The sequence below is a fragment of the Eutrigla gurnardus genome, assembly GCF_963514095.1.
Source record: "Eutrigla gurnardus genome assembly, chromosome: 6".
Lineage (NCBI taxonomy): Eukaryota > Metazoa > Chordata > Actinopteri > Perciformes > Triglidae > Eutrigla > Eutrigla gurnardus.
The window spans coordinates 29,892,410-29,918,138 of record NC_139920.1 but is presented as its reverse complement, the minus strand read 5'-3'; the positions used below and the strand labels follow the sequence as shown (position 1 = coordinate 29,918,138).

The 25,729-nt window shown below is 43.2% G+C and overlaps 3 protein-coding genes across 3 annotated transcripts; 1 reads left to right on the top strand and 2 right to left on the bottom strand.

Moving 5' to 3' along the window:
* Positions 1–369: 369 nt before the first annotated feature.
* Positions 370–8,478, bottom strand: map2k2a (mitogen-activated protein kinase kinase 2a). The gene is made up of 11 exons (XM_084011865.1): positions 7,757–8,478; positions 7,430–7,640; positions 6,418–6,564; positions 6,243–6,320; positions 5,847–5,898; positions 3,707–3,831; positions 2,915–3,128; positions 2,679–2,743; positions 2,497–2,558; positions 2,168–2,213; positions 370–2,066 (listed from the first exon to the last, which is right to left on the bottom strand). Exons 1-11 carry the CDS (start codon positions 7,843–7,845, stop codon positions 1,956–1,958), a joined length of 1,200 nt encoding a protein of 399 aa, XP_083867991.1. The 5' UTR covers positions 7,846–8,478; the 3' UTR covers positions 370–1,955.
* Positions 8,479–9,467: 989 nt separating this feature from the next.
* Positions 9,468–20,250, bottom strand: pias4a (protein inhibitor of activated STAT, 4a). Its single transcript, XM_084010753.1, has 11 exons — positions 20,219–20,250; positions 17,618–17,999; positions 17,424–17,508; positions 17,280–17,321; positions 16,931–17,021; positions 15,670–15,798; positions 13,850–13,955; positions 13,624–13,697; positions 13,338–13,498; positions 12,947–13,098; positions 9,468–12,865 (listed from the first exon to the last, which is right to left on the bottom strand). The coding sequence occupies exons 1-11, from the start codon at positions 20,243–20,245 to the stop codon at positions 12,600–12,602; spliced, it is 1,515 nt and encodes a 504-aa protein (XP_083866879.1). The 5' UTR covers positions 20,246–20,250; the 3' UTR covers positions 9,468–12,599.
* A 2,886-nt stretch (positions 20,251–23,136) lies between these two features.
* foxq2 (forkhead box Q2) lies at positions 23,137–24,721 on the top strand. Its single transcript, XM_084011225.1, has 2 exons — positions 23,137–23,628; positions 24,301–24,721. The coding sequence occupies exons 1-2, from the start codon at positions 23,158–23,160 to the stop codon at positions 24,667–24,669; spliced, it is 840 nt and encodes a 279-aa protein (XP_083867351.1). The 5' UTR covers positions 23,137–23,157; the 3' UTR covers positions 24,670–24,721.
* Positions 24,722–25,729: the final 1,008 nt, after the last annotated feature.

Below are 25,729 nucleotides of genomic sequence, written 5' to 3'. Positions count from 1 at the left end.
CACTGTCGCGCTGACGTGATTCCGTCAGAGAGCCGCCAGCCAATCAGAAACGAGTATCGACTCGCTAACTGCGCAACAGGCGTTTAGGTTTATATATATATATTCAATTTTATTTAAGACACAGGAGGTCCATAAAAAAACACAGTACATACATTTAAAAAAAAATATATATACATAAAATTTATAATAATACTTTTATGTGTGTATCTTATTTTATTTTTAATAAATTTGATTTCCCTACATGCTGTTATACAGTGGTTATTTTTTTCAAGAGGACAAATACATGTATTTTTTGTTACAATTTCTGGTAAATCTGTTTGGAGGCATAGATGTATAGTAATGACTGTAAATACAAAAAACACCTTACAGTACATTCACAAATAAGTTTTATTTTAATCTTTTTATACATTATAACCATATCCAACACATTTTATATTATAATAAAATGACTCTTCTCCCTTGTCATTTACATAAATCAAAAATTTGTATATTAAGACTGCAAAATAGTACTCCTGTAATTTTTGTATATAGCTTTGTACACATACAAGTGACAATGCATTCATTTTGCTCTGAACAAATGCACATTTTTTTTTAAAGGGGGGGGGGGGGGGGGGGGGTAAGAAAGGGCAGCCAATAAGCAGAGAGAATACAAGTGCTCTAGCAAGACGGCAGGCTAGCAAGTAACACCACCACCATGTGACCAACACGGACCTGGGTTAAAATGTTCAGTCAAACCCTTTGAACTACTTGGAACATCTGAAGTCTCATTCATTGCATTGTAATTTTTTTAAAACCACAATTGGGTTAAATCACAGGAAAAATGTTTTCAAACATATTCCAACCCGTCTTCTCCCAAAAGCACACACCTCTAGGCTGGTTGTGTCCCAAGAGAAAGCTTGGGAGCGCCACACATAGCATTACAGTAAAAACATAACCAAATACACTCCAGGGGGAAGTACAGACCAACAACAAAGAGAAGAAAAAAATTAAATTAGTCAACGTGATTGGAATTTCATATCGACGTTGCAGAGGTTCAGACTTTTTGATAAAAAAAACACCAGCTAATCATCTCCATCAGGATCTTGGGAAATAAAATACACGTACAGTATTAGAAAGATAAACCATGCTATATCATCCCATGAATACATTTTGATCATTGTTTTTCTCAATGCCAATAACAATATTCTGGCACATATCAGGCCTCCACAGCATATGCCTCCTCCCGTGTGAGACGGTGTGGGATGATTGAAATCTTTGTTAAGGAAACAATGTCAACAGAGTGTAGGACACCGAAGCAAAAAAAAAGAAAGCAAAAAACATTCAAAGTACACAGATATACTCTTTGTGACTATGCATACAAAAGAAATTTGATCAGGCATTGAAAAAAGTTTTTTTGGTATGTGACATCATAGTGATCGCTCAATTACCAAAAAGTGAAAATGACTGGGGGGTTGCAAAGGTCTCCGTGGGGAATATTTTTAGCATGAATAAGTAGTTGCATTCACCTTCAATAAAATGCAATTTAGAATTTGCAAGTAGGTGATGTGTACGCTTTTTCCCATTTGGAAATGTCTAAAGCAGGTAATTAAAATACAAGTCCCACAAGCCATCAACCGTTGCCATAGAAAAGATTAATACAGAATATTAATATATTCAACAATACAAAAGAAGTTTGTCAATCCAAATGCAGCCCCTTCAGTGCTTCACATCCTCTGGAGCAGTGTGGTAAAGTGAGCTACTCTGAAGCTGTGGTCTTACAGTACAATGACTCAACGGGCTCTGCTGCTGGTGAAGAAATAAACGGGGTGGGGGGGCTGGCCAAAACCGTTTTTACCCAAGAGCAAGATGGAAAGAAAGTGCCAATGTGTGTGATGGCTTGTGTACGTGTAAGTGCAGTATGGTTAGGTGTATGCAAAGCAAGACCCGGGGGCGCGTCATGGCAGCGGGGGGGCGGGTCACTCAGTGCCGCGGGTGGGAGTGCTGGGCTGATTGAGGCCCATGGTTTTACACAACCAGCCGGCAAAGTCCACTTCCTCCACTTCTGATCGTTTGATGAACGTGTGACTCTGCAAGAAAAACCGGGGGAACACAAAATGAATAAACCTGGCAATCTGAGCTAAATAATCAATATCGTAGATATCAGGTAAATTAAAGTTCAGGTACCCACCATCAACATCTTCAGATCTGCCCTCTCAGCGGGGTTTTTGATCAAACTGCAGACACAAATGACACCACAAAGCTTGCTTGAAATGAATTGGATTATTCTAAAAATCTGACTCAACCAGTTTCTGCAACCACCTGGTACACAACACAATTCAAGCATTTCAGTCGACACCGACGGATGTCACACGACATTAAATTTACAAGGAGGCAAGGGCAGAAATTTAAGCTCCCTCCATTATCCACTTTATGATCCACTTTTTGTGTAAAAAGCAGATAAAGAGCAGTGTGCTTTTTTTTTTGTTTAGCTGTAAAACTGTCATAGCAGGTGCTCACCATTTTGTCACAAAGTCCTGGAAGTCATTGGTGTAGACCCCAAGTGGCAGTTTAGGGGGCGGCTGAGGAGGAACAAAGACTCAAAATGTCAAGACACAGAAACATTAATGCAAGCACACACTGTGTGGTTGTGTGCAGAGAGGTAAACGTGCTCATTTAAGCAAATCAGCATTCTGTCAGACCTCATTCACAATGTAGTCCAGAAGTTCAAAGATGGCCATAGCAGGTCTACTGTCCATCCCATGTCCTGTGGAGAAGTTGGACACAAATAGAATCATTTCCCACCCCGTGAAATACTTACTTTACACAAGATTTTTAAAATAAAATTACATCTGAAAGCGTTTATCATGAGAACATGAATGTAAAAGTCTATTCAAATCATCACGTGTGTGCTTGGAAATGTTTTTCTGTTTCCTACCGCTCACGGGTCTGCCCGGTGGTCTGGGCCTCTGCGTGTTGGTGTGAGGCTCTCCCTCGGCGCCGTCCATGATGGCCCGTCCGAAGATGGCCTCCAGCTCTTTGGCGTCTGGTGGGGGGATGGGGTAGCGGCCAATCGCCAGCTCCACCAGGGATAGACCCATGCTCCACACGTCAGACTGAACCGAGTAGTGAGTGCCCTGCAGTCTCTCCGGCTGTTGAGAAACACACCATCTACGTCAGACGTCGCGGAAAGAGCCAAGATGCCGGGCAGGGGAGAGGGTGAGGTGGGGAAGGCACAGGAAGAGGTGGAGAGGATAATAGGGGGGGGGGGGAGAGTTGGGGTGTGGTGATGGCAAGAGGACAGAGGATGGGAGGGTTTGGCAGGAAGCGAAGCACAGCTTTGGACTACTTTAGTTCGAAGGATGAGCAAGGACAGGTGTGTGTGCGTTGGGAATTATGATGAAAGGGCAAGTGTCTCTACACCACTGGTGCTTTGTGGGTAAAGGATAGGACAGACAAGCAGCTTTTGGCACGGCACCCGCCAGGTGTCTAAGAGTGAAGGGAAAGAAGGACGAGGAAGAGCGAGCACAGTTGCCTCGCTCGTTGCCAAAGAGCCCTTTCCTGGGCACGGCCCTAGGTTCTTGGCAGGGGAGGGAGGGAGGGCCAGAGCGAGGGGAAGGCAGAGGGCGGGGCCAGCCAACAAGAGCAATGTGAGAAAAGAGGAGAAGGAAAGTGGGGATAGGGCCAGAGGAAAAGGAGGTGGGGGCGCAGGCGTGCAGCGCTGACTCACCGACATGTAGGAGCGTGTTCCAACAAAGGAGTTGGCCATGGAATCTATGAGCTGGCCGCTCACACCAAAGTCACACAGCTTGATCTCCCCGCGAGAGTTGACCAGGATGTTGGAGGGCTTGACATCTTTGTGACAGAGGGGATGTGAACAAACATGGAGTCTTCAGTGAGATCATTCTACATACCGTGTGTCCATAACACCTTACTATCGATCATTTGAGGCCTACGATATGTAGACTGCTTACAATAGGACATCGTGACAGATAAGGACACCACGACAGCGCTATGTTGATATATATACACACCTGCATACCTACGGCAGGCTGTGAAAGCATCCAATAACACGCTATCTAGTAGATAGCAAATATCTTACAACATAGAATGACTTTAGATAAGTCCTACAGTCTGCCATGAGTCCTGCAGGTTGTATGCACATCACCATCACCCCCCACCCACCCCCCGCCTCACTAGCTTTATCCGTGGTGCCTGGTTCATCGAGTAAGGAAGAAAATAGCTACAATCAAGCCGAGCCCCTCCTGTAAACAAGTTCGGTCCTTCACACTTCCCGCTCATCGCCGAAAAACATCCTGCAAAATAATGGGGTAAGACGGAGCCCTGCAATCTCTCCTCTGCGGTGTGATCCCCCCCCCCCACCGACCAAGGACATGTGAGGAGTGACTGAGAGAGAGGTGGCATGAAAGAGCGGGAGAATGATGGAGGGAGACACGGAGGGAGGGGTCAGCAGGGCGCGGCTGCTATATAATCACATCTGAGAGGCTGTAATTACCGCCTGAGCTCGCAGACAACTGTCCTAGAGTACCACCGACCCTGTGAGACTTCACCATGCAGGTCTGAACGCTGCCTCCAACCGTGCCGTTCACAACAACACACCCATGGTTTCTCGCTGGTGTGCAGTGGACAACGTGTCTGCTTTGAGACTTTGCCATGGTGTGACTTGTGATTTTGTGTGAATGCAAAGATAATTGTTTTTTTCTCTCTCGTCATGCTACGAAACGTCCACGATGAGGAACTCGTGATATTCTCAAACAATAGCTTGCCTTGTGGTGAGCGTGCTAAAGCTCCTCAGATGTTGATGCAGTGCATATGGAGGGAAATGTATGAAGCCAATTAATATAAATCATATAGCGCAGGAGACGACTGGAGACTATCTAGTTAATGGGGCGCAGATAAAGTGGTTGCACTAACAAAACAAAAAAAGTCCTCAGACATTTGGAAACAGCAGTCATATCTACAAGCTCACTGAAAGTGTGTGTGAGTCAGTTCCAGGTTAGAGTATGGGGGAAATAAAGGAGAAAGCTGTATTTAAAAATATATATGTAGGCCTATAGATAGCATATAGATAAGACTCATTAACCACAACAAAAGTAAAAAAAAGTCTATATTGTATTATTTCTACACGAGGATGACTTTTCTGTCATGTGTTCTAATATGTTTATAGTATTTATTACAAATATAAATTTCAGATGCATTTCTTTCTCCAACTCCATTGTGGCCAAGAAAAGTGTCCCATCAAGAATAAGAATTACATTTTAAAAACGCTAATATGCTTAATACTCTTTGTACTGGTTAACTGCAGAAAGGACGATGTGCACATTACTTTTGTCCTACCAGGAGAATGACTGGTCAAAATTACAATTAATTAAAATCTTATGCCTTATGGTCTTCCTAGTTCCTACACTAGTGGAAAAACTACACCCGAGTATAACCGTCACTACGCCATAAAACATAATTAGGAGCACATCCATCAAATTCTTAGTCATCTTCCTCGTTGGATATTTGAAGTCAAAAGGCTCCTCGGGAAGAAAATAGCAAACTGGTTTTATGGATTTTCATCATTATTCATTCTGAGAGCAGATGGCTGGAGTTAAGCCGATAAATAACCTGGAAAGTGATTGTGTGATAAACACTAAATAGAAGCCTGAGATAAAACTATGTGACGTGCAAATTAAGTACAGCAGACGTCCACTCGCTCCCAGATCATCACCATCGCAAGAAAGAACTTACGTAATCACTGCTTGGATTTTCTAAACTACACTCTGGTGTGCTGCAGTGATTTGGAAATGTTGCAGGAGGGATTTTGAGAGCAAATGTAATTTACTGCACTTAGAGAACACCCTTACCTCTGTGCATGATCTGATGCTTCTCACGCAGGTAGGCTAAACCCCTCAGTACCTGTAAAAGAGAGGAAAACTTCAACATAACACAGAAATACAGTCTCCACACACACAGAGATATAAGCTTTCCCCTATGTATATATGTACACATTTTTAAAAACTTGGTGATCCCATTATTACACACAGTGATTTGGATTTGATGTAAGAGTATAAACTGCGTAAAACACAAGCAGCTCGTCAAGCAAAACCACAAGAGGCCCCTCAAAAGAAAGTATAGCAACAATCTTAAAGAATCTTCACACCGCTGCCAAATTCAAACTGCAGACTTTAACCTGACAAGTGTGTCACAAAAGCCAGAGACTAGATTTCTAAAAACTGCAACACAAGAAGGGAGCTACATACAGCTATGCTAACTTTCCCCAGGATTTCTTCTGGGATTCTTCGGGCTTCTTTCAGGACCTGGTCCAAGGATCCACCATCCTGTAGAGACACGTTGCAGGATTATCACATTTAAAACAACAACACATTTGGGTTCGTCCACTGGCAGGTGGACCTGCTGACAGTCTTCCTCTCTCACCATGTGCTCCATACAGATGCTGATCTCCCCGTCGCTGTAAAAGGCCCCATAGAAGCCCACGATGTAGGGGGAGTTGCATTCATGCAGCACCTGCAGCTCCCTGATGATCTGGTTTCTGATGGCGGGCTTGATTTCAAGGTGGATCAACTGTGGAGGGAACGCATGACATCATAAACCGCTGTTCTGACAAAACACTAAAAACGCAACAAATGCAGATCTTTATCTCAACACATTTCAGAGGTGGTGGTTGCCAAAACGTTAACCCTTTCCTGTTCACCTGGGTGGAGTAATCTCAACAGACACCAGTTCAGATTGAGATTAAAATGGTTTCAAATCCCCGACACAAACCAGGCGAGATTACATTCACAATTTATCCAGTATTTCCAAATAGTTTCACATCATTTGCAGCTGTTTTAGCGGGAAAGTGAATTTGCATGTCAACACGCATTTAAAAGCATGACAGCCCACAAGCCTGCGCTTGCTGGAGTTGCTGCATGGAGCCCCAACAAACATGAGTCATTCATGATCAAATTAGGGGGGGGAGTGGGGTTCATGGATACTTTTAAATGCCAAATCAAACTGGATTTTTGAGGCAGGTAAAACCAGAAAACTTGCTAAAAGATAAATACATTAAATAGGCAAACGTTGAGGATCCCTTTAGGCTTTGTTAAAAAAAAAAGCAGGAAAAAAAGTGACACATATGTACTGAGACAGACATTTGATAGTAGAATAATTAAGGCAATGTTTGTAAAATGCTTTCAAACTTATCTTCATTGCAATTTATTTCTAATTGTAGAATATTTGCACCACAAATGATTAATCTGCAACAGATGATTCATGAGGACATGCTCATGTCTTGGGTCACGTACAGGTGATGATATGAGTGAGTAATAAGGATGCGGTCGTAAAGTCGGCGTGGCTCCATGTCGACGCGGGTCATGATGGGATAATCTCCACCTCTGGAATGTGTTTGGACTCCGGCTCCCTCCAACCTGCAGACTAAATGATTTACCTTCCGAGCCATGACCAGACCCGAGGGTTTGTGGCGGACCTTGTTGACCACTCCTCCGTTCCCGGCACCCAGTTCACATATGGGGTCAAAGTCCTCATCCTTCAGCTCCCCGACCTGAGCTTTCTGGGTCAGGAAGGCCTCCAGTCGTTTCCTCTGCTGCTCGTCCAGGTCCAACTCACCCAGTTTCTTCTGTAAGGCCTCCAGGTTGGCTCTGAGAGGGGGAGACAGGGTGGCACACAGACAGGTGGGAGAGAAATGACGTCAAACCATGAAAAACACCTACAACACACAGATGACAACAGTAAATCTCCTATTGATCCCACTCACTCAGAGGCAGCATCGATGGTGTTGGAGGTGGCCTGTCCCTCCCCGATGGGCGTTATGTTCAGGGGAACGGGTCTTCTTTTAGGAGCCATTTTAATAATTAACCCGAAGACACGTTATCAAATAATCCACTGAGCTGCTAATCTAAACCCTTCTCCTGGCTGGAAACTCAATCTGAGAGGAAAAAAAGCAACAGGATCAAGCTAGTTCACTTTGGCTAGCTAACGTTAGCAACGTCAGTATACTTTCGGTAGCATGTCAGGGAGATATTTGGGTAAATCGTATCATTCCGAGGTGCTCTTTTTAAAGGTGGTTCCCCGGTGCTTCTGCAGCTGGTTTCGGAGTTAACGCGTTTTGTTCCGCTTCTTCTGGGTTATCTACCTGCTGCTACTAGCCGTTAGCCGGCTAGCTGCTACTAGCTACCAGCTCCAGGAGGAAAAACCGTGTCCTGCGTCTCTGGGTCCCGACGTGCAACAACCGCCTCGCTTCTCGGCTTCCACAAGACGAACGGGCCGCCACGGGGTTTTGACCGGCAGCTAACACCGGGAGACCGACTCTGGCTGGCTTCCCTCCGCAGGACGGCAGCGCCTCCGTGTCTCAGCGCGAGTTCGCTGGAGCGAAAAAGGGGCTTTGGCTCGGTGGTGCTCCGATACAGGAAGCAGCAGCTGCAGCGGCAGCATCAGCATCAGACCCGTGTGTGACACCCACAGGGAGAGCCCTTCATAGATAGCGCGAGACTGAAGCCGGCTGTTGCGGTGGCAGCATCTCATGGGAGATGGTGTTTTTAACCGGAAAGTCCAGTTTAATCTTATACACAGGCTGCTGCTTTCTCAAGTGTTTAATGGCTTGTAAACAAGCTGCGAAGTACATCACTGCCACCTGGTGGTAACAAGGGGAACTGACTTTCTACAATACATGATTATTATTGAAGAGGATGGAGTTAAAACAATACAATTTTACAACGTTTTCAGTATTTAAAAAAAAATACATAAAAGGAAAACACATGTTGTAGTTCTTTATCTAATTATTCCTTTTCTGCCTCAAATAATTTTGCCTATGCTCATGCATATGGCATAATGTTGTCAAGGGTGTGTGTTGAATTATTCCATCAAAAATTAGTGTATAATAAGCCGTGTAGCCAAAATAAAGACACTCCTATTAAGGACAAACATTTGTCCCCATTGAAACACATTTAAATCCCAATTTTTAATCCCAAGGCCATTTTTACAGCTAAAAAAATAAATAATGCATTCTATTCTATCAGGTATTTCAATCTAGAGCCATGGCTTCAAAATTATAGGTTTTATTATTTTCCACTAGTTTGAGCCATTCTGTGAGGGGAATACATGCTATTTTTCTGGTTTCCACTAGGGGCATTGCTGCTTTATTGAGTGTTCAATGCAATGTATAAAAATCTATATTATAGCTTATTACTGACAAAAATCCACCTAGTATTTAGTATACAGAAAATAATTAGAATTTGTTTTTACCATAAAGATTGTGTGTAATTGTAGAGTGTAATTTAAAAAAAAAATTATAATTGTATATATTTTGTTTGATTTTTCTCCAGTATCAGAACAACTTCTATTTTTTTTATATTATGCATCACAAATCAAACCAAGGCTGAAAATAAGATGTGATGTATTCGTCTCTGTAGATGAAGTCATTACGAGCGGCTCTCCGGCTGAAGACTATCAAAATAAAACAATGACAATTTTTTTTAAGAACTCATTTTAATTAATTCCACACGTCAATAACAGCTGTTAGAATACGATCATTTGAAATTTTACAGTTTTCTCCTCAACAGGCATCTAATGTGTCCCCAGGTCTGAGCATTTGGTACAGGACATAACAATCGCCATCCTCCGTGACATCAGCTCCAGGTGCCACTGCCCTCAACACCGTCTCTATTGTCTGTTTGCCTATTAGGAACAACTGGAGGCGATTCAAGGCTTAATAAAATATTATTTAAATTTTATTGTCTTTTAATATGAACATATAAAAAAACACAACAAAACATTTACATCATGGATTGTAAGCCTCTGCCCATGCTACCTTATGCATTATTATAAGAAGAAGAGATGCCACTACAAAAAGAACGGACCCTCAGCTCTCTCCGGCTCCCAAACCACCTGCGAACGTATCTGGCTCAGTTCCACAGAAGCAACCTGCACCACCTCTCATCTTTAACCGTAAGGCAAAGAAAAGTTATGGGGAACTTTTCAAAATAATGACCTTTTTATACCAACAAATTAATGTCATTTTTTATATGTATAACAGTTACAAGTACAAATTGTCTAGTTAAAGAAAAGGTATTAGTTCTTTAAATCATTTTGCTTCAAAAAGCGCCTTGTATAGAACATCCTTTTCAGGGACAGACTAAGATGTATTACAGGCCAAAAGTGCCATCAATCAATTTTGTGTGGATTATCAAACATTTTTCAACAGTGTATCGATTCTGTAAAACCCATGTCAAAGCGTCAAAAGAAGGAGAAAAATGGAAGACCAGATTTGTGTCGACCTACTTCCCCCCGCCCTCCGATCATCAACCCTATCGGAGGATGCACGTGCATCCGAGGCGCCCTAGACCGATGTGTAAATGTCATTTCTCTGTGCTTACGAGCAAAAGGCGAAAGAAAACCTGATTCTGTGCTGATCAAACCGGAACAAAAAAAGGGGGATGAGACAGGGAAATGCAGAGTCACCAGTACTCGCCCACATGGGGTCTCACAGTGGAGCAGAACGCCACTTTTCTGGTTTCACATTTACTGATAGATGGTTGAGGAGAGCTGATCGCAACGGTCAGGGGTCCTTGATTAATACTCATACTACGCGATGGCTTTAAAATAAATAAGCCATAAAGATGGGATGACGCATCGGATGAAAGTGCAAACACTGATGAACTTGCTGCAGACAAGAACCTAAAGCCTGCACATGCAGCCGGGTATCCTTCTCTGTGGAGCAGCCGTCGCACGCTGACAACACTAGTGCAGGGGCAGAGGAATATTAGTAGTAAGCCTACAGCCTGTAACAATTAAAGTCCAATTCTTCTCCAGCAAATAGACGTGACCTTATCTACATCAAAAGAAAGCAGGCCGAGGGGATTGTTGGTTGAAGCCACTTGTTCCAGACAAGACCATTTGTAATCAAATCAATGGCTTTGAGCGCGGCCGGGTTGCACTTATTGACACTTCATTAAGTTTCGTTGTGTCAGGCGTGTTGAACCCACCGCAGCAAAGTACTCCGTATGGTGGTTTGACTCGGTCGGATGCATTCAAGAAGGAAAAGAAAAAGGGAGCGTTCAACAGCACAGCCCTGAACCTGGACCGATCACGCAACGCTCGACCCACGGCAGCAGAGGGTCCTGCTCTTTGTAACCAGCAGCTTCCGTCTGCCAAATATTATATCAATTTATTTAGAAACAACTGTTTTGATATTGTGAAGTAATTAAATAAATATGATATTTTGAGGAGGAGGAAATCAAAGTGTCGGGGGGGACTTCTGATTCTAACAACCGTCCTTTACCACAGATTTTATTCTGCATCTACGTTTCTCCGACTGGAAAAACATCGAGGAAATCTCCTAGATGAAAAAAATCCTTCTCCCAGACGCCAGCTCAACCAGCCTTAAAACAACGGGCTCCAATCTTCACCACTCGACAAAAAAAAAGGCACCAAAATCTCACAACCATTCTCTAAAAATACAGCCGCTTGGGCAAGCTGCCTTGCAGTACTTTTAACAAGTTACGTCAATATGCAGTGCCGATATCTCACTCCTCATAAATCACGTTACAGCGCAATAACTTCAGTTATGTTTTACGGAGTCCACCCTCAACTTTTTGCATCACTGACACCTACAGTTAGCTATCTTACCCTTTAACAAAAGATTTTGTTTGCTGCAGAAGGAACAGAGCTGCATGGAACGATGGAATTAAAAAATAAAAAACAAAAATGTAGGAAAACAAAATATCCAGTGTAAAATTGGCTTCAGAAAGACTGTTTTGTCCTCCACTTCTTTCTAAGCTACTCTCTGGTCGCTCTGCTGTTTTCATGACTGAGGTAGGTTCTCTTGAGCTAAGGACAAAATAAAAATGGAAAGCATCACACATCGATGCCAGTATTGTGTTCTGCCCTTTCATAATTAAAAAAGGATAAATTCCTGAAAAAAAAAAAACCCTTTCAAGCTTTGAATTCATTCTCTGAACAAAGAAATAAACACAATGGGAGAGGATTTAATTTGCACCACACTCCAGATATCTCAGCCTCGTCCTCCCCCAATATTTTCATGCTCTTTTCCATTAGTTGTTTTTGACCATTTAAAAAAAAAAAAACCTACTGAGGAACCTCCATTTTCAATTTGCCTGTTCATCACAAATGTGACAAAAATCAAAGACGCACACGTTGAACGTCCCATGGCTAAAAGAGCCTGTTATTCCAAGTCAAATACAAAGAGAGATGAGGCGGAAGAGAGGGAATAGTCTGGAGAGAGGAGGGTGATGGGGTGGTGGTGGTGGTGTGCACGATCCATTCAGTCTCTTTAAGTCAGAGGCAGGACGGTACAGATATTCACTGCAAGGTGACGGTTAGCCAAAAAGAGTTAAGAGTTGCTTCCAGTGGTGTACAGTACAAAGAGGAATCCTAATCCCTCCAGATTGAAGACTTAGCAGTGCACGTTTGTGTGTGTTTGTTTCGACTGGATATAAACCAGAGAGCTGCTAAAATGCTCCAACGGTTTGGGCATAAGGGAGGGTCGTTGCATCTAGTGGATTACTGTATTCCTGTCCTTTAGCCCCCTGCCTCTCTGTCTCTGTGTGGGTGTCAGTCTATGAGGGGCCAGAGCTGTGGGGTCAGTAGGCAGTGACCAGGTCCTTGTCGTAGTTGTATCGGCCCCTCTTGGGGGCGGGACTGTCGGCGCTGTCCTCAGTGTCCTCACTGTCTCCACCTGCCCCGCCACCTTCCTCCTCAGAGGAGGAGTCAAGAGTCAGATCTACCACTGCACCTCCTCCGGGTGCCCCAGCAGCGCCTCCTGGCATCCCCACAGAACCACTACCAGATTTGCCCGTCTGGCTGGTGCTGCTGTGGGCCGGTGAGTGACCGTTTGCCTCGGGAATGCCTGCAAACGTAAAGAGGACATTTAAAAATGATTGCAAACCATCAAAATTATGTACAAAAGAAACAGGTTTTTCACACTTACATATATCAACAACAGGATACTCTGGTGTGTTGCTGCGCTCTCTTTCTCTGTCCCTCTCCTTCTCATCTCTGATGGGTCGCCAGGAGCCGTCAGTTAAGTACTCGATCTCCTCAATGTCCTCACTCGTCTCCTTCAGGATCTCAGACAGCAGCCTGAAATGCACACCGTTGGTTAGTCACCGCACGAAACAGATGTCACACCAGGAAAGGAACAGAATACTCCATTCAAACTCAATTGCAGGAGAATGGCAGAGAACTGCAAGGGTTGAATTTCTTACAAGCAGGACGGAGTTCACCGGTTGCTAATGTTACTCGACTCCCCTCCTTCGGATTTTTACATGGATTTGTTGTTCACAATGTAGCATTATCAGGGGAATTCTCTGGCTCCTTACCCATCGATAGTGAGCAGCTCAAAGGGAGCGGGCTTGTCACAGACGGGGCACGTCCATGTGGGCTTCTTCTCATTCATCTGCAGGAAGAAGACGGCGTCGAAACACTGAAGATGGGCACAAGTTAACACTCGACATGGCACACCGAGCCGCATCTTCACCAACTGGCAGGAGGGAGAGAGATGAGGGAGAAGAAGAAGTTTGTGAAACGACTGAAGCAGAAAATGTGCAGGACAGTGATGACTGACCTACCTCAACATGTCAGATATTATCATGAAGATATACTCACTGGACAGATGAGAGAAACCCGGAGGCCCGTGGTCGCAATTTCACTCTCTGGGTCAAAACGTAGTTTGTCTTGGACTATAGATAAACACACAAAATATCTCAAAGTGTCATAATAGTTTTAGACACTGCATTTTTAGATGTAAAATTAAAAAAATACAGTCCAACTTAAACAGTTTCAGAGTCCAATTTGCAAAAGAATTCAGGCAAAGTACAAAGCTGGCACTTACTGCGTTCACGACAGCGTTCTGCACTCTCAACAGAGCAGAGTTTGAGTTGGCTGAAGAGGTCTGCTGCAGTGAAAACCCTCACTAAATACACGGCCACAGAGTACCGCTGAAAACACAGAGTCACAGGCTGTGAGCACTTCTTTCAAATGACTACCAATCTAAAACAGTGTGTTCATTTTGGTAACGGAAACGATGATGAAATACACTCTTATTTCCATGACTAAGACCATCACCGCCAACGTCAAACACAGATGCAATATCGTTATGAATAAATAAATAAAAAATGGCCTTTATTTTCTCCAACTTCCACCTCTTCTTTATCTTGGGTCTCTTTCTGTCTCAAACAGAGACACCCACCGCATGGCGGCGGCGCTCAGTCTGTCTCAATCCTGTATAATGCATAAAGCTGGTGGTGTGTGTGGGTTGGAGTGGGTTCCGGTGGTTGATTAAAGCATATTTTCTGCATGTCGGGCAGGCGGATTGGCTCCGACAACGGGCTGGGTGGGTGTGAGATCAGCTGGTTGAGCGGCAGAGCATCGTAAAACACTTCATTCAAACTCCACAGTAAGAAAATAAAACTGGAGATGACGTTTCGGTTTGAGTTACAAACAGGCGCGGTAGTCAGGAGTACCGTACCAGTGGTGGGTGGGTCGGATTGTTTCAAACATTCCCAGTAACTCCAGAGCGTTTGTAAAGGCTAAATGTCAAAATTCATTTAAAAAAATGTAGATTAAAAATCACAACATATTTGTAACAAAATATTCCGCTTCAATCTATATTTGTTGGTGTAAAAACATTTCACTGTTTGCTATCCCACTGCACAGAAACTGGAGGCAAGCACCTGTATAAATGGTGCAATATAGCTGCACTCTAACAGCATCATAAAGTGCAGTTAGTTTTGGGGGTAATGACACCATAAAACAGGATTACAGACATTTCAAGCTTAATAGAAAAAAAACACAACAGAGGCTTCTAACGTAAAAAAGAAAGCCATTGCGTACAGTCCTATTAGAATGTGATGGACACCCCTACTTGTGGTTTAGTTTTACCATGCAACCACAAGGTTGTGGACTTCATTGATTAGGTTTGCTGAGCAATCGATTGTGTATTCCTGTTCCACTTCAACCTCACCGAGAAAAAGGTTGGTTTTGCTCCAAAATCGGCAACTCAAGTTTAACACACTCGAGTGCCGTCGTCGGTTTAAATCTGCAGTATTTGATGATCATGTAGTGGATAAAAGGAGGCTGTGAAAATACCTTTCAAACCTTCATGCCAGAACAGATCTGTAATGACACTCCTCTGTCTCCCTGTGGCTATTATACTAAACAATGCAGAGCAATGCAAAAAATACACATCATAAAAAACAGCAAATGAAAGTTTTGATGCAGGCTATAAATTCTTAACACAGAGCTATTGGACTGTCAGGCATCACACTTTAGGCTATCGTGATGTGGGTATTTCCAGAACTCTGGGGTAAAGAGAACACTATTAAAGCACAAGGAAAGCTGCATTCAAAAACCAGTTTCTTACCGTGTTTACTTTCACATTGCTCATTCCCGATAGCTTTACATAAGAGTTCTTACTCACAGAAGTTAGAGTGTATTCGTCAGACTTCCAGCTGCTCACCTGGATCAAGACGCTAGTAAAAAGTAGTTCAGCTCCTAACCCTTAGGAGCTTTCTTTTATAAGTTAAACTATGCACGACTGACCCATGAACCACAAGAAGGAACAACTGCGTCTCCCAGCTAGGAATGGTGCATTGGCGTAACAATCCTATGCCAAAATACGAACATATGATATAGGAAGCATCAGATTCTGACCTTGCCAAAGTTTCCCCAGGTGATGGTGACTCTGTTGGTGGCATTGGAGAGATGCAACCAGGGAGTGATGTTTACAGGACGACAAGGACGGCGGGGCTCCACACCAGGCTTATTGGAGGGGTAATAGCCCTGTACACACACACAATTTGAGTTATTACTTGACATAAGACATCAGATTTACCTCTGAATGGATGAGATAGTGTAAAAAAAGAAAAGGGTGTTTCCACACTTTCAGAAGACTATTAGGACTACTTTCACATAGAAACAAACCAAACTCAGTCCAAACTTCCCCTTAAAGTGGAACCACAGAATGTTTATTTGTGTCCACATTGTCATTTGAAAGAGGACTTTCTGTTTCTGTCCACCTCATCTCTGATGGGCCTCCTGGTCACACTATAGATCATTGAAGTTAATACTTTCCCCTCCAATGGTGTGATCTTCGGGATGATTCACTCCCTTTCTTACTGAAGGAATCGCTGGCTGATCTGACGGCATGCCCCTAAGCAGACCTGGAGCGCTTTGTGTTCACAATGCAGAGGTTAAGAGATCTGCAACACAGACTTGAAGCCGTTTGTTTTAAAGGGATCCAAGTTCTCTTTCAGTGTTCACATACCGTATGTTCGTTGATTGGGGCGAAATAGACAAAGTGTGAAAACACACTAAGACAAGAAATGTTGAAGCTCAGAGAATTAGATCACGGTCGTTTTTTCCTGTTCTCCCCTACTTGTGCTTCTGAGTGATTATTTATTCACTTATGTATATCTAATTATTCCATCTCGTTGGATACACGTCTTCACACAGCAAGTAACATTTTGCCATTTATCAAAAGCCAACTTTGGGTAGTTTATTACAAAAATATATAGTATCAAAACCACAATTAAAAGTATTTTTAAAGTCTGTGAATGTTGTCTTTCTGGTTATATTTACCGACTACACACCTCAACACAACAGCAAATTCTCACCCTGGATGTCTGAGCTTCCCAGTAGTACATGAACAGTGAACACAGACTGCCAGATGGAGAGTTTTCCACTGACATTTTGCCAGTGAGTTGTTGCCTTTAGGCTAGCTACGCAACACTATCAGTGCCGGGATATTGTCTTTTCTTGTCTTATTCATCATCCACCTGTGTTCTGTTGGTTAAAAATAACTGGCTTACAGGAAAGACTGAGGAATTTATTTACAGAAGTACAGAACAGCCCAGCTTTAGTCGCATTTGTTCTCTGAAGGCGTGGCTCGTCTCAGAGATGTCAGAAAACTCACCGGCACATGACAGTAGGACTGGTTCACTTTGACAGCAATGTTGGGAGGATACTGGTCTTCCTGGACACCGATGGAGTCTGTGTAACAGATTCTGCAATAAAGAGTGACACGAGAGAAAGGTAAGTATTATAATGTCGGAATTTTCTGCCAAATCGGCAAGACTGAATCTGTATCAGTTGAGTCTTTGAGTACTCAATCAGATGCTCCATTTTAAAAGTAGACTATAGTAGATATTCAAAAAGCCATTTCCCCATGCATGTTAACAAAAGAACAGCAACACATTCACTGGCAGAAGCAGGCAAAAGGATAGTGAAAAAAGTATAACGTTTCAATGGGAATTCAAACTTACCTCAGAACCACTTGGATTGATCTCATTCCTGGACGAAGCTCACTATAAACAGTCACATATTAAAAATAAGCATTAGTTACAGAGTTTGGAAATAAATCTAATGTTAACAATACAGAACTGGGAAGAAAGTTTAGATTTTCTAACCTTGCATTTCTGATCTGGTCTGCTTGGTTTGGTGTTAATTCAAATATGCATTGACTGTCCTGCAGTTTCTCGTTGTTCTGGGCAACTGTAAACATGTGTAGAGAAAAATCCATCACACAAGCCGCACAGTATGTGGATATTATATTTCCATGAAACATAAAAGGATACAGACACTTTAAACTCTACACACTCACTTAGCTCTGTGGGAGACAACAGGGTCTCCAAGGTTTGGTAGAAGGGCAGTGGCACCAGCTTGACCTCTGCTGCAGGTGTGGTGATCGGTTTGGAAATGCCATTGAGGTAGTCTGCGCCCTGAGAGGTGGCAGTTGGGGAGGAACTGAGGGATGAGTAGGCAACTGGGACGCCATCGGGGCGCCGCGCCGCAAGCCAGCCAGATGTTTTGGGGAAGCGCGACTCGTAGAGCTGCCTGACGTTCTTCAGGAGCTCCGGACTGTATTCGGTCTGCACTAGCCTCAGTGCACGCCCCACCAGGTCCTGTTTCAGCCCACTTTTGCTGCGACCCATTGAGGCCAGCAGCGTCTGCAGGTCTGAGACCCGGAAACTTTTGACCATGTTCTAGAGGAAGGAGAAGACAAAAATATTAGAAACCCAACACGGGGACAATCAAGTCCGGAAGAGGGGAAGGTTTGAATTTACATGTCCCGACTCATTTTGAGAGCCAAGTCTCAATCCATGGTGTATTGATGCTTGCTGGAAATGCAAAACCATATACTACCACGGTGCCAATGGATTTAGATTTCTTCTACTTCGGACTTTTTCAAGCATTTCAAATCAATGTTTATCTGAAGATATTCAGTCTGACTTTCTAAAAAGGTATCACGTGCCGTGAGAAAAAACAAATATGCTCTACCTGTATAACTGGGTGGAAAAGACATTCCTGTAGATCACCATTATTACTCTGAATTGTAGTGACGCACCGATACCGATATCAGTAATTAAAAAGGGTTTACGTCTGAATTGTGATTCCTGTTAATTTTGAACATTGTTTTATCAAGTTATTATTTTAATAATACATAATTCAGGACATTTATATCTATGCTTTTGTGTTTAATACAGTTAGAATAGCAATGGTTAAGTCCAGCCTGGTTTGTCCTTACACATAAAAGAATGATCCCAGTCACTTCTACACCGTGAGGCTTACAGCTTTTTAAACACTGGCGTCGGAACTGTATTCAGTATCAGCCGATACCCAAAGCCCAGGCATATTTATCTGGAGATCTGTTCATCCCTAGTGAATTGCTCCAGTAATCTATAACGTTCCTAAATATCCTGGCTGAAAACCCATTAACTGAATCCAATTCCTTGCCCTCATCACACCCACTAAATGTCGCCCATGACAGGCATTACACAATTCTTTTACAATTAACATGCAGCCTTTAACGTGACATAAAGGTGTCTATTTGATTCCTTCTAAAATTAGCTTCTGTCCTCAGTCACTTTAATCCCATAGAGACTTGAACCTGCCTCGGAATTAGTCGGACATAATAGAAGTCACTCCTTGTTCTGGCCACTTGCATTATCAACCCGTTAATAACTTATTATAGAAACTGTGTTGGCATTAAATAAAACTCAATCTGTAGTTAAGAGAAACAGACAGACATATATATGAATCACACACACAAAAAACATTAAATATGTGGGAAAACGAAGAGTTTGGATCTTTAATTAAACATACTGTTGTCAGGTAGAATACCCCTTTAACGTAAAACTAACCAACGTGTGCAAAAAAACACTTTGATAACAACATGTTGCATAATGTTTACAAAGTCATGGTTACATCGCTTTTAAATCTGATTTGTATCTACTGGTTTGTCAACCATAACTGCGCAGAAACAAACCATAATAAACACGGATGTTACTCTGGATTCGCCGACTTGAAGCGTAATGAAACCGAATGCTAATGAAACGTTTTCATTCACTCGACGCAGTCGGTCCACATTTCGATTAGCGGCACTAAACACACAATGTGCACAATGTTTGCATAATAAAGTGGAGTTGGATATCAAGACAAGCCGCATAAGAGAAATTAAAACAGCCTCCATGAGGATGTTCGTCGGCTACAACAACGTATAATAAGCGACGCAGACGGGATGTTGTTGTTGCTGGTCAGACCTGAGCCATGTAGCACGCTTTAGCTTTGTCTGGTTTAGTTGCACACCAGTTGCTCTCTATCCGTGTCTGGGTTAAATGTGCACAATAACCGTCCATTGAGCTTCTGGTGGACGTGCCGTGCAACAAATGCATCCACAAAGTCAGCAACGTTGGCATTTCTTCAGCCTCACTTCAACAATATAGCCTGCGCTAATCTACTGGCTAGCTTCTCTTCAGACTGGGCTGTCGGGTATTCAATCATGGCAACTGGACATTTTGACAGGTGCACAGCTTCACAAACGAACCGGCTAACAACAGACAGACATCGTTATAAGCCGAATAACGTCGAATAGTAACGCGCCGGGAAGCACGCATGCTACAACCCCCTCCCCCGAGGGTTTTTTATGGTCCCATCATTCATTTTCAGTGTCTTCCTTTAGAGCCAGCGTGATGCTAGCTAAACCAACGCACTTGGCTTGTTAACACTGCCTAGCATGCTAGCTCCGTGAGCGGCACAGGCTAGTTCGTAGCGCCGTGCGTGTAATACGACACATTTCTAAGATTACAGACTCTTAACTATATTCACACAAAGCCCCCGGTTTCCCCGCGACACAGGGCTCCGCTTCAAACCACACTCCCGCGCTCTACTCCCACCAAACCGAAGCTAGCTAAGCTCTACTTGCCATCGCTTCCACCAGTTCGGCCGCCATCTTCGTGCAGCAGTACCGCGAGAGTCGGGGACGACGGCTAGTCTTTCACCAATGAAACCCGGGGCCTGCTTTGATGGACGGGCGGTCTCGGCCAATCACAGCGCGGTTTTAATCAGAGCCCAACGAGCTATATACAAAGTGGGCGGGACCTACGTGTTTTAAAGTTACAGTGCAACTTTTAAAAAACACTAAGAGACGGGTCTCAATTCTAAAATAGGCCGCGGCATCCATCGATGACACCACGTGTGAAAACATTTTGATACCCATGATCGATCGGTTCAATGGTATCGAGATATTGTGAACGTGCGTATTGAAAGCTGTTCAAAATCAACGTGGGTGTAAAGCATGGGCTGTCAAGTGGATCGGGTCGCATGGTGCGTTCAAATCCCGTCCGAGCAAAATACTCCGTTTCGGGTCGTGCGTCCAGCCGTGAGATGTGACAATGCTTTGTCTAAGGTATGTTCATAATTGAATTAAAAATGAGTAATTAACGAAATACACTTCCACGTCAAAGCATGGGGCAGTCATACGCTGTCCAACACACAAATACCACGTGGTGTCACGTTTGTGGCAAAGTGGAAACTAGTATGTTGAGAACAAATGTACACTCCCTCTGTTGATCCAGCCCTGCTTTTCCAGAAGCTCCTCATATGTGGCAAAGAATAGGCTCATGGAAACACAAGAAATCAATTGAAGGAATTGCAGTATCATGTAATAACATGGTGTGTTTTGTTTTGGCTTTACTTTGGATGTGAAAACGTCAATACAGCAACGCTGTAAGGACAGCTGTTTTTTTTTTGTGTGCCAGCAACATGGTGCTTGGTGGAAACAGGTTATCTATGATTATGATTTATAAATAAAGATATATAGGAAATGTAGGATTCAGTTATTTTCCAAACACACGTCTAAATTTAATTAGCCCAACCTGACAACATTTGTCTTTTAGGCAACATGTTTTGTTTTAATTCAAATATCAGTTCATATTTTTTAATTAACAGGACATAATCCTACATGACTTTATAATGAACCTAATCTGAATACAAAAGCTTGCTGATTTAAAGGCAGCATGGTGCTCTCTGCTGCGTATGAAGGCTATTACATGTTCCATTATTTAAACAGAAGAGGGCAATATGCTCCATGATTTGACTTGACTGTCATTTAATTCATTCCCTCAATTAAACTACAGAATGCAGCAGATCTATCCAGATACTATTCTATTACTGTTACCTGCACTAATATGTGATGGTGTCAGACAATATGTCTTTCTCTATAACGCCACCATTGACGAGTCCATCAGAAACTCATTAAAACCATACCTTTATTTGTTTGAGATCCAAGAGAATTTATCAACAGTGTAACTGGAAACATTTTTGCCTTTTTTTGCATTTAAATATTTCACATGCTGAAAGTGTGACACAGATTCACTGAAGCAGACAGAAAATGTATGCTTTTATTGATCATTTTCAAATATTTTGCATGACTGTGATCTGACTGAGGATCTTAAAGACAAATTATAAGAGGATTTAAATGAAACCATGTTTTAAGAGGGCGCTTAAGGTGCTTCAGTAAACCTCATAGATGCAAAAACAATTAACGATTTTTCGCTTTTTCTTTATTGAGTGTAAAGATAAGAAAAAAACCCACAGTTTATTATAACAGTGAAAAGTATAATTCACAGAATGTTTGACCTGTATATCATAACAGACAGCAGGTCTACTGTGTTTCAGCTAAAACAATAGAAAAGAAAATCATCATAATAAATTATACAGTCACAATCAGAGCACAGATGATATCATTTCAGAAGTTTAATTAAACACAGAGCGAACACATAACTAGAGAGCACAACTGAAATACAACCTACACTCTGGAAAAATAAACAACAATTAGCTATTAAAATATGCATGACACAAATAAAGATAAACAACAATACAAGTTTTGATCTCTGAGATATCTAAGATTAAATTTGATGAACTCCATATCACTTATTTAATAGCTTCTGTTTCATATATGAAAAATATGACAATAAATATGTCTATTTTATAATAATGGAAATAAGTGACATAAAGGACTAAAAAACAGGTTATGTCATTTGATTTTTCAGTCTTCTGTCACCTGTCCATGTCTGCACAGTACATTCAGGTTCTTTCCAGAAAAAAGGAGACTCAAATTAATGTGTTTTGTCTCCAAAACAATGAACTTGACCCGTTAATTACTGCTCCGTGATAATTGAAGTAATTCTTTGGACAGCATCCCCACGGACAAAACAACTCTAACAGGATATCGCCGGTATCTAAAAGGCCTTTGATTGTACAGCATCCATCCTCCTCTGCACTCCACGTCTCGCTAAATCTTGAGTGTTTAATCTCCCGTAATTACAAAGATTTGCTTAGGTTAATAAAAATAATCCGCCTCAATTCAGACCCCCTACCTGGACCACCCCTGTGCCTTCTTTGCCCCTTTCTGTGAGGGATAAATTCACAGTCATATAAATAGGAGACACCTTCACAACCGTGAAGCACAACTCTTCGATTCAGGAGCAAAGCGGCTGTGAGGGATATTGAGCAAGTGGTTTTGATCGGCGGGGCATCAAATCACTGAAGATGAAAAACATTTGAATTAAAATGTGTCGCTAAACGTATTTAGTCGTGCAGACTGACGTCATTTCCACGGGTTGAGATCGTGTCGCTCGTGAGCGCGTCAAGGTTAACAACAGTTGAGAGGCTCATCTTTATCTTGTCAACACTAGGACTTCGGCGCGAGAAGGGAGGGGGGCGTTGAGGCGTTCAGTAAATGAAGGGTCCCGTACTTTATGAGAAAATAGACATGCTGTGAAACTTCTCATTTCTCACCTGATATTTATTCAACACTCAACAAAAACCTCTGAAATGAGTCTGAGATATCTGAACACAGAGATGACAAAAGAGGAGAGAAGCAGCCGCACCGGCGGCAGAGAAAGTCTGGGACTGAGCTTCACTATTGACTACCTTCTGTTCAATAAAGGAGTCAAAGGTGCCAAAGAAGAAGCGACAGGAAGTCGTGCAGCAGAGCAGACGGCGAGCGACATGCTAAATCATCAGAATCCTCGAGCCGAAGAGGTGGGGACTCGCGCTGAGACACAGGAGCTGCAGAGGTCAGAGGCAAAGACTAAAGAAAGGAAAGTCAAAGAAGAGGAGGGGGATGCAGAGCTACGACAGGAGGGGGAGGAGGAGGTGACCACCACCAGCACATCGACCGGCGGCGGTCCAGAGACCTCGGCGGACAAACCCAACCAGTCGTACATTGCACTGATCTCCAAGGCGATCCTGGCGTCGGAGCAGAAGAAGCTGCTGCTCTGTGACATCTACCAGTGGATCATGGACCACTACCCGTACTTCAAGAGTAAGGTACGTCCACTCTGTGTTACACTCTTCTGTTTACCAAGAACACAACGGTCAGTTAGTCAGGAGGAAGTCCAACTGGGTGATAAAGTCAAAACTACGACTGAAGGGATCTCTGTCTGCGTTACTTTAGCAACTCCCCACAGCTATCAGCGGGGCAATTCGCGAGACAAGTTCGCCCCAAAAAAGTCTTCGGCGAAGTTTCGTTCGGTCGTGGAAAAATAACGCAGCCGCCATTTTGCCCCCAAGGCGACCTACTTGGCGCAGGTAATCTGTCTGAGTGGTTAGGCAATTAGGTGCTCTCGGGGACACTAGATGAGCTTCTTGTTGGCGAATTCACAAATAAAGTAATCCTGTTGCTAGGTTGCAAACCACCTCTGCCTTTACCGGGCGACAACAACAGATTGGACGTAGCCTAGTGGATTAAAGTTGATCGCTGGTTCGACGTGCTAAAAAGGTAACTGAGGGTGTCGCGTCTCACGGCGATCATATACGGTCTTGACACGCTATAGGCGCGTCCTGCCAACAACAGGACAAGGTGACATCCCGATGAGGATCAGCGATACTTATCGCCACCTAAGTTAATTTCCAATTGGGGACGCCCATTGTTTTACTCACAGTTTCCAGGTTTTGTTTTTGGGGCCTAACCAGATTTCTTGTCTTTACTTGCTCCGACAGGATAAAAACTGGAGGAACAGCGTGCGTCACAACTTGTCCCTGAACGACTGCTTCATCAAAGCGGGCCGCAGCGACAACGGCAAAGGCCACTTCTGGGCGATTCACCCAACAAACTACCAGGACTTTTGCAAAGGGGACTACCACTGCCGGAGGGCGCGGCGGAGGGTACGCAGGGTGGCGGGGCAGCTTCCCCTGCTCTCCCTGAGCTCGCCCTACTACCCCGCCATCGTCCGGCCCCACAGAACCACCTGCTGGTGCTGCCCCCAAACCTTCCCTCTCTCCAGCTTGGCACCCAGACTCTACTGGCCCTGGTCCAGGGTGCAGCCACAAGTGGGGTTCCACCCGGGCTTTCATGCCTCCGTGCCCTAAATGGGAATAGTTTGTGGTGTACCCACGGTTTGGCCCTGAATTCCTGTTTTAGTCTTATGTGCTAAAGAATACACCATTAGGCAATGTTGAAACTGAAGTGGACGATGTTACATTATACTCTGCAAACTATGGCGATTTTAGGGTGTTGATCAAATGTATGAATCTGATGGAGCTACTGCACTTCTTTCATTTGTATGTTTTTAGAATAACAAAGACGAAATGTTTTGTAATAATCTAATTAAATCATATTGTATTCAACATGTTTACTCTGCTGCCTCAGTTGTGATTTGTGTGTGTGTGTGTGTGTGTGTGTGTGTGTGTGTGTGTGTGTGTGTGTGTGTGTGTGTGTGTGTGTGTGTGTGTGTGTGTGTGTGCGTACACACTTGCTTGTGCATGCAGATAGCACTAAAAGTGAGCCCAATGCTAACATACCACCCGCTGTTCGATGCTAATTAGTCAAAGCTGTCGGGATGCAAAATCTTCTGCCTTAAGAGACTAAAATCAGGGCTTTTCAAAGCCGACTCCAAAAGGATACGAGGCCAGATAATCTGAGCAATCCCAAATAGTTTCAAGAAATAGGAAGCTTATCACACAGTGTAATCCATAACCGCTGCTGCAGAAAGAGGGAGACCACGGGAGGTCAGGGATGAAGGAAGCAGAGGAAAGGGAAGGAGGCAGGGAGAGAGGGAGGGCTTTTTTCTTTTAGGGACTCTCCATTCATTAAGAACCAGTTGAAGAAACAGACAGCGACTGAAATCATGAAAGATATACAGAGGAGGAACACAAAGCTAACAAAGTAAATATGACAAAAGCCATCATATTAGGGACACCCTAAAAATAACATCTGGAAGTCTCTAATGAGAAGGAACAGTTAAGTTATAAAAATGACTCCAAAATACTGCCGTTAATAAGAATGAAGTCAATCTTTACATGTCCGGCTCTCATATCAATAGTGAAATTCCTCTCTGACTTGCAAAAGGTTGGCATTTACATCAACGGTGCTCCAGCCTAAGAGGATTAGGTCATACATTGACTTTTCTGAAGTTTGTTTGTCTCGGCT